This window comes from Chiloscyllium plagiosum, chromosome 6 (assembly GCF_004010195.1).
Source record: "Chiloscyllium plagiosum isolate BGI_BamShark_2017 chromosome 6, ASM401019v2, whole genome shotgun sequence".
Classification (NCBI taxonomy): domain Eukaryota; kingdom Metazoa; phylum Chordata; class Chondrichthyes; order Orectolobiformes; family Hemiscylliidae; genus Chiloscyllium; species Chiloscyllium plagiosum.
In genome coordinates this window covers 84,747,454-84,762,480 of record NC_057715.1, presented here as the reverse complement: position 1 = coordinate 84,762,480, position 15,027 = coordinate 84,747,454, and the positions used below count along the sequence as shown (strand labels likewise).

The window sequence follows — 15,027 nt, the reverse complement described above, 5'->3', positions numbered from 1 at the left end:
GACAATTGCTCCCAATCCATGCTTCCCAATACATGTCTGATAGTATCATAGTTTCCTTTTCCCCAATTAAATATCCTCCCATTGTGCCTGCTTCTCTCCTTCTCCATAGCTATGTAGAATGTGAGGCAGTTGTGGTCACTATCACCAAAATGCTCTCCCACCGCAAGATCTGACACCTGCCCCAGCTCATTGCCGAGCACCAAATCCAAAATGGCCTCTCCCCTCGTCAGCCTGTCAACGTACTGCATTAGGAAACCCTCCTGAACACACCTTACAAAAACAGCTCCTTCCAAACCATCTGCTCGAAGGAGGTTCCAATCAATATTAGGAAAGTTAAAGTCACCCATTACAACAACCTTACCACATTCACACTTTTCCAAAATCTGCCGACCTATGCTTTCTTCCATCTCCCTGCTGCTATTGGGGGGGCCTATAGTAAACCTCTAATGAGGTGACTGCTCCCTTTCTGTTCCTAATTTCCATCCATACCGACTCAGTAGGCAGACTCTCCTCGACAATGATAACTTATATAGCTGTGATACCCTCTCTGATTAGCAGTGCTACACCCCCTCCTCTTTTCCCCCTTCCCTATTCTTTTTAAATGTTCTAAACCCTGGAACATTCAGCAACCATTCCTGCCCCTGAGAAACCAATGTCTCTGTTATGGCCACAACATCATAGCACCAGGCCACAACATCATAGCAATATGTGATGAGCTTAGAGCACCATGCTCTAAGCTCATCACATATTGACAGTTTTTCAAGATTTCTGCAACTTGAATGGGACTGTAAAAACATCATAATATATTTATGCACATATTTTTATGAATGATAGAATTCAAGGTCTTCAGTTGTTGGTGTAAAATATTTAAGAGATAAAACAGAAATTTCAAGAAAAGCTCAGCAGGTCTGGCACCATCCTTGGAGAGAAATCAGAGTTAATGTTTTGTGTCAAGTAACCGTTCTTCAGAATATTCTGACAAAGGGTTACTTAACCTGAAATGTTAACTCTGATTTCTCCCTACAGATGCTGTCTGACCTGCTGAGCTTTTCCAGCAATTTCTGTCTTTGTTTCTGATTTACAGCATCTGCAATTCTTTCGGTTAATATTTGAGATATTTAGTGGCTGTAGTAGCCAGCCATATAAACCACTTAGCCTTTACAAGTTCGGTGATGTTGAGGTTGTATAGGATGTTGCTGAGGCATCTTCTGGAGTACTGTGTGTAGTTCTGGTCACCCGTTATAAGAAGGATATTATTTAACTGGAGAGGGTTCAGAAAAGATTGATCAGAACGTTGCTGCGAATGGAGGGTTTGAGTTACACAAATAGGCTGGATGGGCTGGAATTTCTTTCACTGGAGTGTGGGATGTTGAGGGATGACTTTACTGAAGTCTGTAAAATCATGAGGGACCTGGATAAGGTGAATAGCAGAAGTCTTTTCCCTAAGGTGGGGGATGTCAATGCTAGAGGGCATATTTTTCAGGTGAGAGGAGAAAGATTTAAAAGGACACAAAAGGGAACCTTTTACACAGAGAGTGGTTAGTGTGTGGTATGAACTACCAGTGGGAGTGGTGGATACTACACTTAAAAGATATTTGGATAAGTAGTGAATAGGAAACTGAGCCAAACGCAAGCAGGTGGGACAAGTTTAGTTTTGGAACATGGTCGGCATGGACTGGTTGGACCCAATGGTCTATTTCCATGCAGTATGACTCTATGACTCGTGTTTCTAATACCTCAATATAAACATTTGCCACTGCCAATGTAAATATCTTTGCATGCAATTCTGGTCGTCTTCCTATCGGAAACTTGAAAGGGTTGTGAAACTTGAAAGGGTTCAGAAAAGAATTACAAGGATGTTGCCAGGGTTGGTGGATTTGAGCTATAGGGAGAGGCTGGACAGGCTGGGGCTGTTTTCCCAGGAGCGTTGGAGGTTGAGGTGTGACCTTATAGAGATTTATAAAACCATGAGGGACATGGACAGGATAAATAGAGAAGACTTTTTTCTCTGGGGTGGGCGAGTCCAGAACTAGAGGACTCTAAACTAGAGTTTAGGGTGAGAAATGAAAGGATTAAAAGGGACCGAAGGGGCAACGTTTTCATGCAGAGGATGGTGCGTGTATGGAATGAGCTGCCAGAGCAAGTGGTGGAGGCTGGTACAATTACATCATTTAAAAGGCATCTGGATGGCGATATGGATAGGAAGGGTTGAGAAAGATATGGGCCAAATGCTGGCAAATGGGACTAGATTAAGTTAGGACATGGACGAGTTGGACCGGAGAGTCTGTTTCTGTGCTGTGACTCTAATCTCTATGACTCTAATTGTATTGCATTATCCTCTGTGTAACTTTCCCAATATGTTATCCCATCTATTCCCATACAGGAACAAGTGGGAATGAATGCAATGGTAGCAGCCTTGGATTTGAAGAGCTCTCCTACATGGAACTTCCTTCTCTTGATCCTACAAACAATATCATTTATGTGGAACTTGCCACAATAAGAGAAAATTCCCTGCTCTTATATAACTACGACAACAAAGAAGGTGCAGACGGTGAATTTCTTGCACTGGAAATAATAAATGGTAAAATTGAGTTTTCTTATAATCTTGGAAGTGGAATTGTTCAGCTGGTAACTGATCAATATGTAGCAGATGGAGAGTTTCACAAGATTTTTGCAACAAGAACGGGGAAGGTAAGAACATTTTTATGAACTAATAAATCTATCAACTTTATCATATTAAAAAAAGGTTACTTTTGTACTTGCTTCCAGTATGAATCTCATGACTAACTATCCTCAAGTTAATGTCCTATCTTTGAAACTATTTTCCTCATTATAAATTTCCAGATGTACACTTCTAATGGATTTTTTTCTATATAAATTGTAATTTAAAATTTCACTATGGAGCGCACTTGTGAACAAAATGCTCATGAGCTGTCAGAGGAAGTGGTGGAGGCTAGTACGGTTGCAACATTTAAAAGGCATCTGAATGGGTATATGAGTAGGAAGGGCTTAGAAGGATATTGGCCGGGTGCTGGCAGGTGGGACGAGATTAGGTTGGAATATCTGATCAGCATGGACAAGTTGGACCGAAGGGTATGTTTCCGTGCTGTATATCTCTCGGACTCTATGTTTCTCCAAGATTTGAGTCTGAGAGCTTTTTCACCTTGCTTATGTGAATTCTCAACTTTAAATTTTTAATTTTCCATTTAAGATATACCGATAAATGATTTCCTTTTGTTTTTAGATTCTCGACATCTTTCTGCTTTCCCTATAAATTTTAAATTTACTCCACATCCTGCTTGCTCCTGATCTTTGGAACTGACCTGTTCCCTATTTCCTGCAGCCATATGTGCTGCCATGATGACTATCATCAAAATGAATCAATGTATTGCAAAAGATTTAAACCATCAATGTAAGGGAAATGTTGGAAACAGAAAAAAAAAGCCTCTTTTCTCAGTTTCTGATTTCACATTCCAATTTATTGATGTTTAGTCAAAACTATTTAAAATTGGGTGAGGAACCAATGTCATCTTTTGTATTTCTCTAATTTTGGAAAAGTACAAACAGCTCATGTCAAATGAAGACAGTGGAAAATTACTTTCAATCATGATCTTATTCCTGTTGGTGAAGTTATTCCCTTGAGCATTTCAACGCTCTAATAAAAGATGTCCACAAAGTTCAGAAAGATTGACGTAAAGTGTGGTGAGATTCTTGTTCTCCAGTGGATGAGGAATTCAATATCTCAAAGCCAAATTAATCTGAATTTTCACTTTAAATTCTATTGTGATTCACAGTGAAACCAAGGGCTATATTTATCATAGAACTGACACAAGCTTTAGGTTTCATGAATTCAAGAGCTGGCTTTCTCGGAGAAGCATTTGATATATTTAATATTGAACAAACAGATTTTTTTTTAAAAACAGGCAGGAGATGGTGAAAATGCTCAACTCAGTTATGGGGTAGTGAGAAAGCGCTTATATTAAAGAGGGTGCAAAAGGATTGAGAAGAGGTGGTGAAAAGTATGGCAAAAATAGACAATACTGCACTGATTGGAACAAGGTCAGCCGGTTGACCTCGTAGAATGAGTTCCTTGAGTGGGGCTGTTAATCTGGTCCAATCAGTGAGCCCTGGCTGACAGAGATAAACAGGAGTGTCAGGGTTTCTGTTCATTCTGAGAGCTGGCTCTGACGACGTCAGACCAGTATTAAGTACTGTGCATGTGTTATTAAAGGGTAATTTGGTAACGTGATACTGGCCTCTGCAGATTGTTCCAAATACCAAAGAGAAAATCAAATGAAGAGGAGTAGGTAGAAATGGTCTAAAGTATGGGAAAGTAACAAAGATCTGAATTTCTACAAGCTGGGTTACAGGTAGACCTGCAGAGATACTAAGCGAAAAGTTGGGATATCCCTGAAAATGGGTGCAAGATCATTGTGTGTGATGTGGGTAACAAGGAAACATAATGCTGTCTGTTGATTCACATGACTGGTGCCTGTAGCCCAGTCTTAAATATGGCTGTACACCTCAGCAGAGGTGCAAGGTAAGAACCACTCAAAGACAGCCTGCATCTCTTCAAGGAAAGTTGCATCCTGGCTGGAACAGGTACTAGAATTGGCTGGCCAAGACATTATGAGAAGGAGAAACTGTGAGTAATGGGATTAGATTGCTGAGAGCATAGTCCCAGGCTGTCTAATGCATTAATGGAGGTCTTGGTGCAGGAGGTGCATGATGAGGACAGATGCCCTAACCACAGAAGGCAAAGAGGCCTTTGGAAAAATCTTCGAGAAAGTGAGGTCTGCAGATGCTGGAGATCAAAGTTGAAACTTTATTGCTGGAACAGCACAGCAGGTCAGGCAGCATCCAGGGAACAGGAGATTCGACGTTTCGGGCACAGGCCCTTCTTCAGGAATGAGGAAAAATCTGAAAAGTTAAAGCTAGTATACAAGAATATACAGTGTCACAAGAAGTTTGATGATCCCATATAATTGGCCAAGGTCTGTAAATTTACCTTAAAAATCCCTATCCTTGCAATTGAATTTGTAACCTCACGCACTTCTTAATTCACCACCTTAACTTCACTTAACTATCAAACATAATTTATACCTCACAGTCATTGCTTCAACAAACCATCACTGTGCTTATCACTGCTGCAAGCTCACATCCACATCACACACTTGGATATACTGCCAGTTATTTAACCATGGCAGCCACATCACCCAAATACACCGGACCACTCTCACTGACATACTTCCTTGTCCATTGCAGGATAAGGTTGCACATAAGCAAAGGTCACTGCAAATAGATTTTGCAAATATCTCCAAGCGCAGGTTGAAAGGATCTTATATGTCAACATGTATGGTCATGGTCACTTTCACCGCTGTCCCAGGCCTGCGCTGTGGCTGGTGTTCTATCTGCAAGAAGTAGCATATTTCAGTTGTGTCCTGTTTAAAAAGTGGGAACATCTGATTGTGCATTGTTGATGTTGAGGTTGGAAATTGTTTCCTATAGCCCCTGGCTGGATATGGTCCTTAGGTGTGTGTTTTTCTCCCTGACCTTATTCTCTTCCTCACTGTTCAAATAGTTTATCCTCCTCTGCATGAATTCAAGAGCTGGTTTTCTCTGAGAAGCATTTGATATATTTAATATTGAACAAACAGATCTATTTTAAACAGGTAGGAGGAGGTGAAAATGCTCAACTCAGTTATGGGGTAGGGAGAAAGCACTTATATTAAAAAGGGTGCAAAAGGATTGAGAAGAGGTGGTGAAAAGTATGGCAAAAGTAGACAACACTGCACTGATTGGAACAAGGTCAGCCAGGTTGACCTCATAGAATGAGTTCCTTGAGTGGGGCTGTTAATCTGGTCCAATCAGTGAGCCCTGGCTGACAGAGATAAACAGGAGTGTCAGGGGTTCTGTTCACTCAGAGTTGGCCAGGTCAAGGAGAATAGAAATCACAGCACCCACTTAGCAGAGGTTCTTCATTAATAAGGGAATCAAATCTTATGGGGAGAAGGTAGAAGAATGGGGCTGAGAAACATATCTGAGTATGAATAGTGGACCAGACTGAGTAGGCCAAATGGCGTAGTTTTGCTGCCATATCTTATGGTCCTATAGCACCCATGAGAGGGAGAAAGTGAATTTGATCAGAGTCTTTCAAGTCACAAACAAGGCTTTGATCACTTGCCACAACACTGCCTGCAGACTTCAAGTCATTTTAAGTATCACATTACTGCCAGTTGTGGGTAGTCCTTCCTGCTGTTGAATGGATGTTCAACTGTGTGAGGTTAAGAGCAAAGATTGGTTGGAGTGTTCAGGTTGGACATGGCACTGCTGGAATCCAGTCGGTGTTTTGCACTTTAACAGACATCACAAACTGCTTACTCAGCACACTTTATGTGCAGGTGCACTGTGGCCATGCTAATGCTCTCACTAAAATAGTGTCTTGTATGATCAGCATCACAAGTGTTCACATGCATCATGTACTCATTTTCACTGCAAGACAGCAGTGCTGAAACTTTAGCTAGTGTTGCATTCACAGTTATTGTGTTGATATGGTTTGTAATTCCCACAACTTTGTATTTTGTTCTAGCTTTCCAAACTTTGGGTTTTATTTCTCTTCTTTTTGGATCTAGATAGAAAAATCCTCATAGGAAGAATTTTTATTTTCCTAATATGAAGTGTGTAACCTCTCTTCAAAATACAATCTAACACAAGCCAAATCTTAGATATTTTTGAATATGTGCAATTTATTAACAATGGTAACTTCCATTATCATATTTGAGCTACCCAACTTTTTAGAGGAGTTTTCATGAAGCTGCTTAAAGAATTCTTGCTTCCAGTTGTGTTTTCCCAGTTCTAATTAATGAGCCACAGCGAGTCAGTAATCTTCAGCAATGGCCTGGAGATTTTCAGACCTACCTCATGTATCAAAGAATTTTTAAATTTGGACCCAAGTGCCAGAAAATGGTTATGAAAGCCGTGAGATTATTGTAAAAACTCAATTGGGCTCACTAACATCCTTCAGGGAAGCTAACTTACAAGTCTTACTTCTTCTGGTCTACATATGTTACAACAGTCAGTCCTATATAATGCAGTTGAATCTTAATGTGTCTGGTTCAAATAATGGCTTGCAAGTATCAACCACATCTTAAGGAAAATCTTTCTTCTAATACTGCCTCAGAGAGCTGACACAGTTCCAATCAACCAACACACTACATGCCAACCAGGGAGCAATGCAACCCGAAAGATATTCAATTTGCCTCTGGTTAAGGAAGGAGGAGAATCTGGGAATTGATTAACTAATCTGAGGTGTAAGGAGGTGAGTCAATCCAGACTCGTTTTTCTGCCCCACTACTGCCTGTCTGACATCATGTAATTTAACACAAACAGACCAGAACCTCAGGCTTTCTTTAGTAAATAAAATCCTGTCAATGGGATACTCAGGACCAGTAATTACTGGACTGTTATTTATGGCATTATCTGATCAGTGACATGTATCACTGTGCAAATTTCAACCATGCCCTCACCGAGAAAACTTGGCCTTTCTAAGCACGAAGTGATTAGGGTCATTTTTCAGATAGTCAGAACAGGAATGTTGTTACGGGTTACAAGTTAACTCCTGAGCCAAATAAAAACAGAATGTTTACAGTCAGGTTTAAATTGTATGCTGAAACATGAGAATAAAGTATTGCAGTTGGTCTTTTCCAATTCACTAATTTTGCAGGTTCATATCTCAATTTCAATTGATATTTTTCCAGAGCGAATCAAATGTGTTAAAACAAAATGTCAGGTTTTAATTTTTGATAGCTGCCTAGAGGAGTACGCTAACTTACCAACTGCTCTAGAGCAAGAAGCCAGCCATATTCTGAGGTCTGAATTAACAGCAACATCTCAATGCAGTTGCCTGGCTTCACATCAAGCTGAAAAATGTGTTGCTGGAAAAGCGCAGCAGGTCAGGCAGCATCAAAGGAGCAGAAGGATCGACGTTTCGGGCATAAGCCCTTCTTATTCACATCAAGCTGGTATGGTTCAACTGAAAGAGCAGTCAGCAGGCAATTGGAGGAGGACATTTCAGCCAGTCCAGTTTACAATTCAGTTCCTCTTGCCTGCACAAAAATAAGTTAAAACTTACCTTCTTCCAAGGAACCAAGAAATAGCAACAGCAGTAGAGCTGTGTGGGCCATCAAACCTATTCCGACATTCAATATGATCATACAGTCAATGAGTCATAGAGATGTACAGCACAAAACAGATCCTTTGGTCAAACTCAGCCATGCCGACCAGGTATCCTAAATTAATCGAGTCACATTTGCTAGTATTTGGCCCATAGCTCTCTAAACCCTTTCTGTTCATGTACTTATCCAGATGCCTTTTAAATGTTGTAATTGTACCAGTCTCCACCACTTCCTCTGGCAGGTCATTCCATACACGCACCACTCTCTGCATGAAAACGCTGCACTTTTAAACCTTTCCCCTCTCACCTTAAGCCTATGCCCTCTAATTTTGGACTCCCCTACCTTGGGGAAAAGATCTTAGCTGTTCACCATATCCATGCCCCTCATGATGTTATAAACCTCTATAAGGTCACCCCTCAGCCTCTGAAGTTCCAGGGAAAACAGCCCCAGCCTTTTTCAGCCTCTCCCTGTAGGTCAAACCCTCCAACCCTGGCAACATCCTTTTAAATCTTTTCCGAACCCTTTCAAACTGAACAACATCCTTCCTACAGCAGGGAGACCACAAATAAACACAGTATTCCAAAAGTGGCCTAACCAATGTCCTGTACAGTCACAACATTACCTCCCAACTCCTATACACAATGCACTGACCAATAAAAGCAAGCATATCAAATGCCTTCTTCACTATCCTGTCTACCTGTGACCCAATTTTCAAGGACCTATGAATCTGCACTCCAAGATCTCGTTGTTCGGCAACACTCCTCATTTACCTAAATTAAACTCCATCTGCCTCTCCTTGGCTCATCAGCCCATCTGATCAACATCCCGTTGTAGTCTGACATAACCTTCTTGGCTGTCACTACTCCTCCAATTTTGGTGTCTTCTGAAAGTTACTAACCATACAGCCTATATTTGCATCCAAATTATTGATATTAAAGCAGTGGACCCAGCTCCGATCCTTGTGGCATACCGCTTGTCTTAAGCCTCATGATCATGTCTAATCCTGGATATCAACTCCACTTTCCCCACTCCTCATATCCCTGAGAAGCAAAAATCTCTATCTATCTCAGCCTGAAATAAACACAATGATGGAAATTCCACAAAATGCTAGGATAGAGAATGTCAAAGATTTACAAATCCATCCTTGTGGCAGGGCTTAAGGGCTGATGTTGAAGGAGTGGTAATCTCACCAGTTTATCTAGAACGTCATGCTCTAGGTACATGGGTTCAAATATTGCCATGGTAGTTGGTTAAAATTTGAATTCAATAAAATTTTGGGGCTTAAAAAACTAGTCTAATGGCAACAATGTAGCCATTGTCATTAAAAGCCCACATAGTTCTCTTATGTCCTTTTGGGAAAGAAATTTGCTGTCCTTGTCTTTCATTGGTCAATGAGTTATTACTTTACACGGCTGAAACAATACCTATTTATAACAGCAACAATCCCTAGCCTAGAGGCAAAAAAAAGACAAGCTACTGGAGGCTGAAATAAAAATATAAAAAAGGAGTACCTCTTTCCCATGTCCCATGCACTGAATTCCTCATTAGGATTCATTTCTCAATGTGCTCAGTCCTTACCTCACCCTGTGCTTTCCTTATTGTGTGTTCTTGCAAACTCTGTCCACTTTTCTAAAGAGTTAATGACTCATATCAACTGCAATTACTAAGTTAATTTTTTGCCCTACTAATTAATACCAATTCAGCTTTCAGGTCAGTAAAACTGTTAAAAACTATAAGACATATGCTACAGCTAGGTCTGTCTGAAAACAGCGATCAGGGTCTAATTTATGTCACATGCTCATGATATATGCTGTTACTTACTCTGGCCTGACCTGTTGCTGTCTCTTTTGGATGCAGTTCACCTGGCAGGCAATCCATAGCATTTTATCCCCCTCAAAGTAGCAGTCAGGCACAGTGATGTCATCAGAGCCCAGCATGAAAATTCAAAGAAAGACCCCACCGTTTTACAGCATGCAGCCTTCCGGTCTGGTTAGGTGGGCAGGTTCACATGGAAGATTAGAGGAAGAGAATGGAGCCTTGCTGGTAAAACTCCTGGATGATATTTAACTGCCTACCCACCTGGTTTCATGGGCTAATCCACCCAGTCAGAAACATTGGTTTTTTAAGCAACCTGTTGAGATGTGTTATGAAAGAACTCTAGAGCAGGTGAGACTTGAACACAGGCCTCTTAGCTCAGAGGTAGTGACACTTGTATTGTGCCATAAGAGCCCTTCATGCCATTATCTTTTTTTATTACGGAAAAGTACAGACAGTTGTCCCCTGTGGTTTAAATTTCCATCTTTACAAAATACATCTTCATCTCCAATCTTGACTTGCCTTTCCCTGTCTTGCATGAGTTCTCACAGAGAATTCAGTTGAATATGCCAAGACTGTTTCCATGATGTTGGAACTATACTTGTGCATTTAAGAGGTACATGACCCACCAAGATACCAATCGGAAAGACAGCAGGAGATGGGCATGCAGGTGGTACAAGCATTTGATTACTTACAGTCTTCCCACAGATTGAGAGCTTCAAGTGGCTGAGATAATTGGAGGCCTGTGACCAGTTGTGTTCCACAGGGATTGGTGCTGGGCCCACTTTTGTTTGTCATTTATATCAATGATTTAGATGAGAATATAGAAGGCTTGGTTAGTAAGTTTGCAGGTGATACTAGGATTGGTGGTATGGTGGACAGTGAAGAAGGTTACCTAAGATTACAAAGAGATCTTGATCAATTGGGTCAATAGGTGGAGGAATGGCAGAGGGAGTTTAATTTGGATAAATGTGAGGTATTGCATTTTGGTAAAACAAACAAGGGTAGGACTTTTACAATTAAAAGTAGGGCCTTGGGTAGTTTTGTAAAACAGAGAGACCTAGGAATTCAGGTACATAGTTCTTTGAAGTTTGCAACACATTAAAAATAGGGTGGCTAAGAATGTTTTTAGCACATTTGTTGTCATTGCTCAGACTTTTGAGTATAGGAGTTGTGACGTTATGTTGAGGTTGTACAGGAGGTTGATGAGGCCTCTTTTGATTTGATATGATATATTGCAGTCACTTGTACCTAATTACAGTGAAAAGCTTTGTCTTGCGAGCAGTACAAACAAGGATATAGCAAACAAGGACGTACAGATCATAGGGTGCTTAGACAGAGTGAGGCATACAAGGTTACAACTACACAGGAGGTGCACAAAGCAAAATCAACATCATATGAAGTTAGAGAGGTCCATTCAGCTGTCTAATAAACAGCAGGGAAGAAGTTGCTCTTGAACCTGTTGGTGTATGTATTCAAGCTTCTGTATCTTCTGCATGATGGAAGAGATTAGAAGTGAGTATTACAAGGGTGGGAAGGGTCTTTGGTGATGTTGGCAGCCTTTCTACAACAATGAGAAGTGTAAATGGAGAATAGAAGGGAGTTTAGCTTCCGTGATGGTCTGGGCTGTGCATACAACTCTCTGTAGTTTCTTACTGCCCTGGGCAGAGCAGTTGTTGTACCAGGCCGTTATGAACCCAGACAGTATGCTTTCTATGGTGCATCTGTAAAAGGTGGTGAGAGTCCTTATGGACAAGCTGAAGTCCCTAAGCTGCCTGAGGAAGAAGAGGCATTGTTGTGCCTTCCTGACCATCACATCTACATGGGAGGTCCAGGATAGATTGTCAGTTATCATCACTCTTAGGAACTTGACGCTCGATCCTCTCCACCTCAGCTCGGTTGATGTAGATTGGGGCATGTTCTCCTCCTTTCTTCTGAAGTACTGTGTCCAGTTCTGGTTGCCCTGTTATGGGAAGATTATTAAGATGGAGAGGGTTCAGAAGAAATTTACTAGGATGTTGCGGGCAATGGACGGTTTGACTTATGAGGAGAGGTTGGACGGGCTGGACTTATTTCATTGGAGCATAGGAGGTTGAGGGGTGACCTTGTAGAAGTTTATAAAATAATGAGGGGAATAGTTAAGGTGAATAACAGGTATCTTTTCTCTAGGGCGGGACATTACAAGACTAGGGGGCATATTTTTAAGGTGAGAGGAGAAAGATTTAAAAAATACATGGAGGCAATATTTTTAAACAGAGGGTGGTGTGAATAAGGAATGAACTGCCAGAGGAAGTGATGGATGCAGGTACAGTTACAATGTTTCAAAGGCATTTAGATAAGTATGTGAATAAGAAATGTTTTGAGGGATATTCATAGGTACAGGTAGGTGGGACAAGTTTAGTTTGGGATTCTGGATGGCATGGACAGGTTGGACTGAAGGGTCTATTTCCATGCTGTGTGACTCTATAATTGTCACCAAGGTATACTTTTCTCCGCATAGAATCTTATGCTAGTTCACGGCCATTTCGATCGACAGAAAGGTTTATAATGTTTCTAAAGGTTATAAAGGTTTATAATTTGTAAAACAATGAATGGTATTATAATTTTCTTGTAAAATACTTCTTTAAGCAGCAATTATTCATTTTGTTGTATTTTTACAAAGACAACATAGGGAGCTAGTAAAATCTATTTTCAGTACTTATCAGGTTTAACACAATCCACTAAGGTTAATAAAGACTGGATAGTTATCATGATGATACTGACCACATTACTGCTTGTACTGCAGACAGGAAACAGAACTGCTCATGTCCCATGCCTCTAGATTTTGTATATGTTTAACAAGAAGCAGGCCTGGTATAAATTACACAAACTTTATTCCTATTATGCAGACATTTCCACATATTTATCACTCCTGCATTTTGCTGTTGTTTGAGTTAAATTGCATTGATTTTCAGGTTTTAGGCTTTTGAAATGCTCTATACATATTTTTATGGTATTTCTGTATGTGCATGACATCATGTTAGTTCTGCTTTGTGCATAACAGAGTTTGTAATCACACTCAATGAGTCTCCACTGGATCACAAGACTGAGCTCACATAATCACATGAGATTTGGTCTTTTTAAATGATTTTGGTAGACAAATGTGCACTGTATTAATCACATGATGTAGCAATATTTTTAATCACTGTAAAACGCAGTTATATTTACGAGGATGTTTCAACTTCTTGAAATCTAACAGAATCCAAAATATTAACAAGATAATGGCTATGAAATAGAGTGATGATGAAGTGGCTTAAAGCATCAATGTTCTGAGAGGTGAAATAGTCCAACAGAGTTCACTCTAGTGATTCCTCACATAATGAATCCCCAGTCTCTAAGGAAAGTGTTAAGTGGAGACCAAACACATCTCAACATGGAGGGAAAATTTGCACATAATTCAACTTGAGATTCTCCTTTGTGACCAATTACAGTGCTGCACAAGCCAAGGAAAAATCCAAGAGTGAGTCATCCTGATATGGAGAATTCTTCAGGGAGATGTTGCAGAGCATCATGCAACATGCTCTAACTTAACTTATAGAAGGAAATCGCAACCCTACAGTGTGGAGAAAAGCAGGCCATTCAGTCCATCAAGGTCACACCGACCCTCCAAAGAACATCCTACTCAGACCCACCCTAAAATCCTATCCATGCATTTCCCATGGCTTATCCACATAGCCTGTACATCCTGGATAATATGGGCAATTTAACTCAGCCAATCTACTATGGGAGGAAACCCACATATACACAGGGAGAATGAAGATAACTACACACAGACGGTCACCCAGTGGTGGAAACAGAGTGAGTCCCTGGTGCTGTGAGGCAACAGTGCAAACCACAGTGCCACCCACTACCAGATTTGATATAAATATGTCTATATCAAATCTGAAAGGCTTTCACTCCTTATAATTCCTTCACTCTCTTATCTGTGATACAGTTCTGCACTGAAATAAGCCTGCAGCAGAAAAATGAAATTAATTTTAAGAAAGTATTTCCTGTTAGAAAATGAAATTGAAGAACATCTCAATATTCTTAAAGTTTCACATCTCAAAAATGTACAGCTCTTATAAGAATACAGATGCAATAATGAGAAGCAATAAGATCATAGAAACATATAGGACTTAGGAATAGAAACAAAGGAACACCTGAGCAAATGTAGACCAGTCAGCATTTCAAACCTGCTCTGTCACTCAATAAAGTCCATGATGTGGAGATGCCAGTGTTGGAGCGCTGCTCCTTCATTGGCTGAAGTGAAGAGCAGCACTCTGAAAGCTTGTGATTTCAAATAAATCTCTTGGACTATAACCTGGTGTCATGTGACTTCTGACCCAATAAAGTCATGGCTGACCCTTGTTGTAGATTCACTTGCAATTTCCTGCCTATGCTCCCCATTATCATCGATTCCTTGTCTAACAAAAACTACCTAATTCAGCCTTGAATAAATTCAGTTATAAGTCTCCACTATGAGACAGTGAATCCTAGCTTTGACAGAAGAAGAATTCTCTTCTCCGTCTTCAAAGGAAGTTCTTTTATTCTTAACCTGTGACCTCTCGTCCTAATCTTCTCCAGAAGGGGAAAATTGCGGTCCTTGAAGAAGGAGGCCATCTGGGTTGTACGTTTTTGGTCCTTGGTGGTGGGTTCCAAAAACGTACAACCCAGATGGCCTCCTTCTTCAAGGACCACAATTTCCCCTCAGACGTGGTCGACGATGCCCTCCACTGCATCTCTTCCACTTCCCGCTCCTCCGCCCTTGAGCCCCGCCCCTCCAACCGCCACCAGGACAGAACCCCACTGGTCCTCACCTACTACCCCACCAATCTCCATGTAGAGCGCATCATCCGCCGTCATTTCCGCCACCTCCAAACGGACCCCACCACCAAGTATATATTTCACTCCCCTCCCCTATCAGCATTCCGTAAAGACCACTTCCTCCGTGACTCCCTCGTCAGATCCACACCCCCCACCAACCCAACCTCCACTCCCGGCACCTTCCCCTGCAACC

The 15,027-nt window shown here is 41.0% G+C and overlaps 1 protein-coding gene across 1 annotated transcript in view; it reads left to right on the top strand.

The window, feature by feature from the left end:
- The window catches only part of LOC122550779 (protocadherin Fat 4-like), a 72,234-nt gene that overhangs the window by 7,628 nt on the left and 49,579 nt on the right, over nt 1-15,027 (top strand). Inside the window, exon 3 of the mRNA XM_043692032.1 lies at nt 2,384-2,691. Coding sequence (XP_043547967.1) covers nt 2,384-2,691 — 308 coding nt within the window. The remainder of the gene's footprint in view (nt 1-2,383; nt 2,692-15,027) is intronic.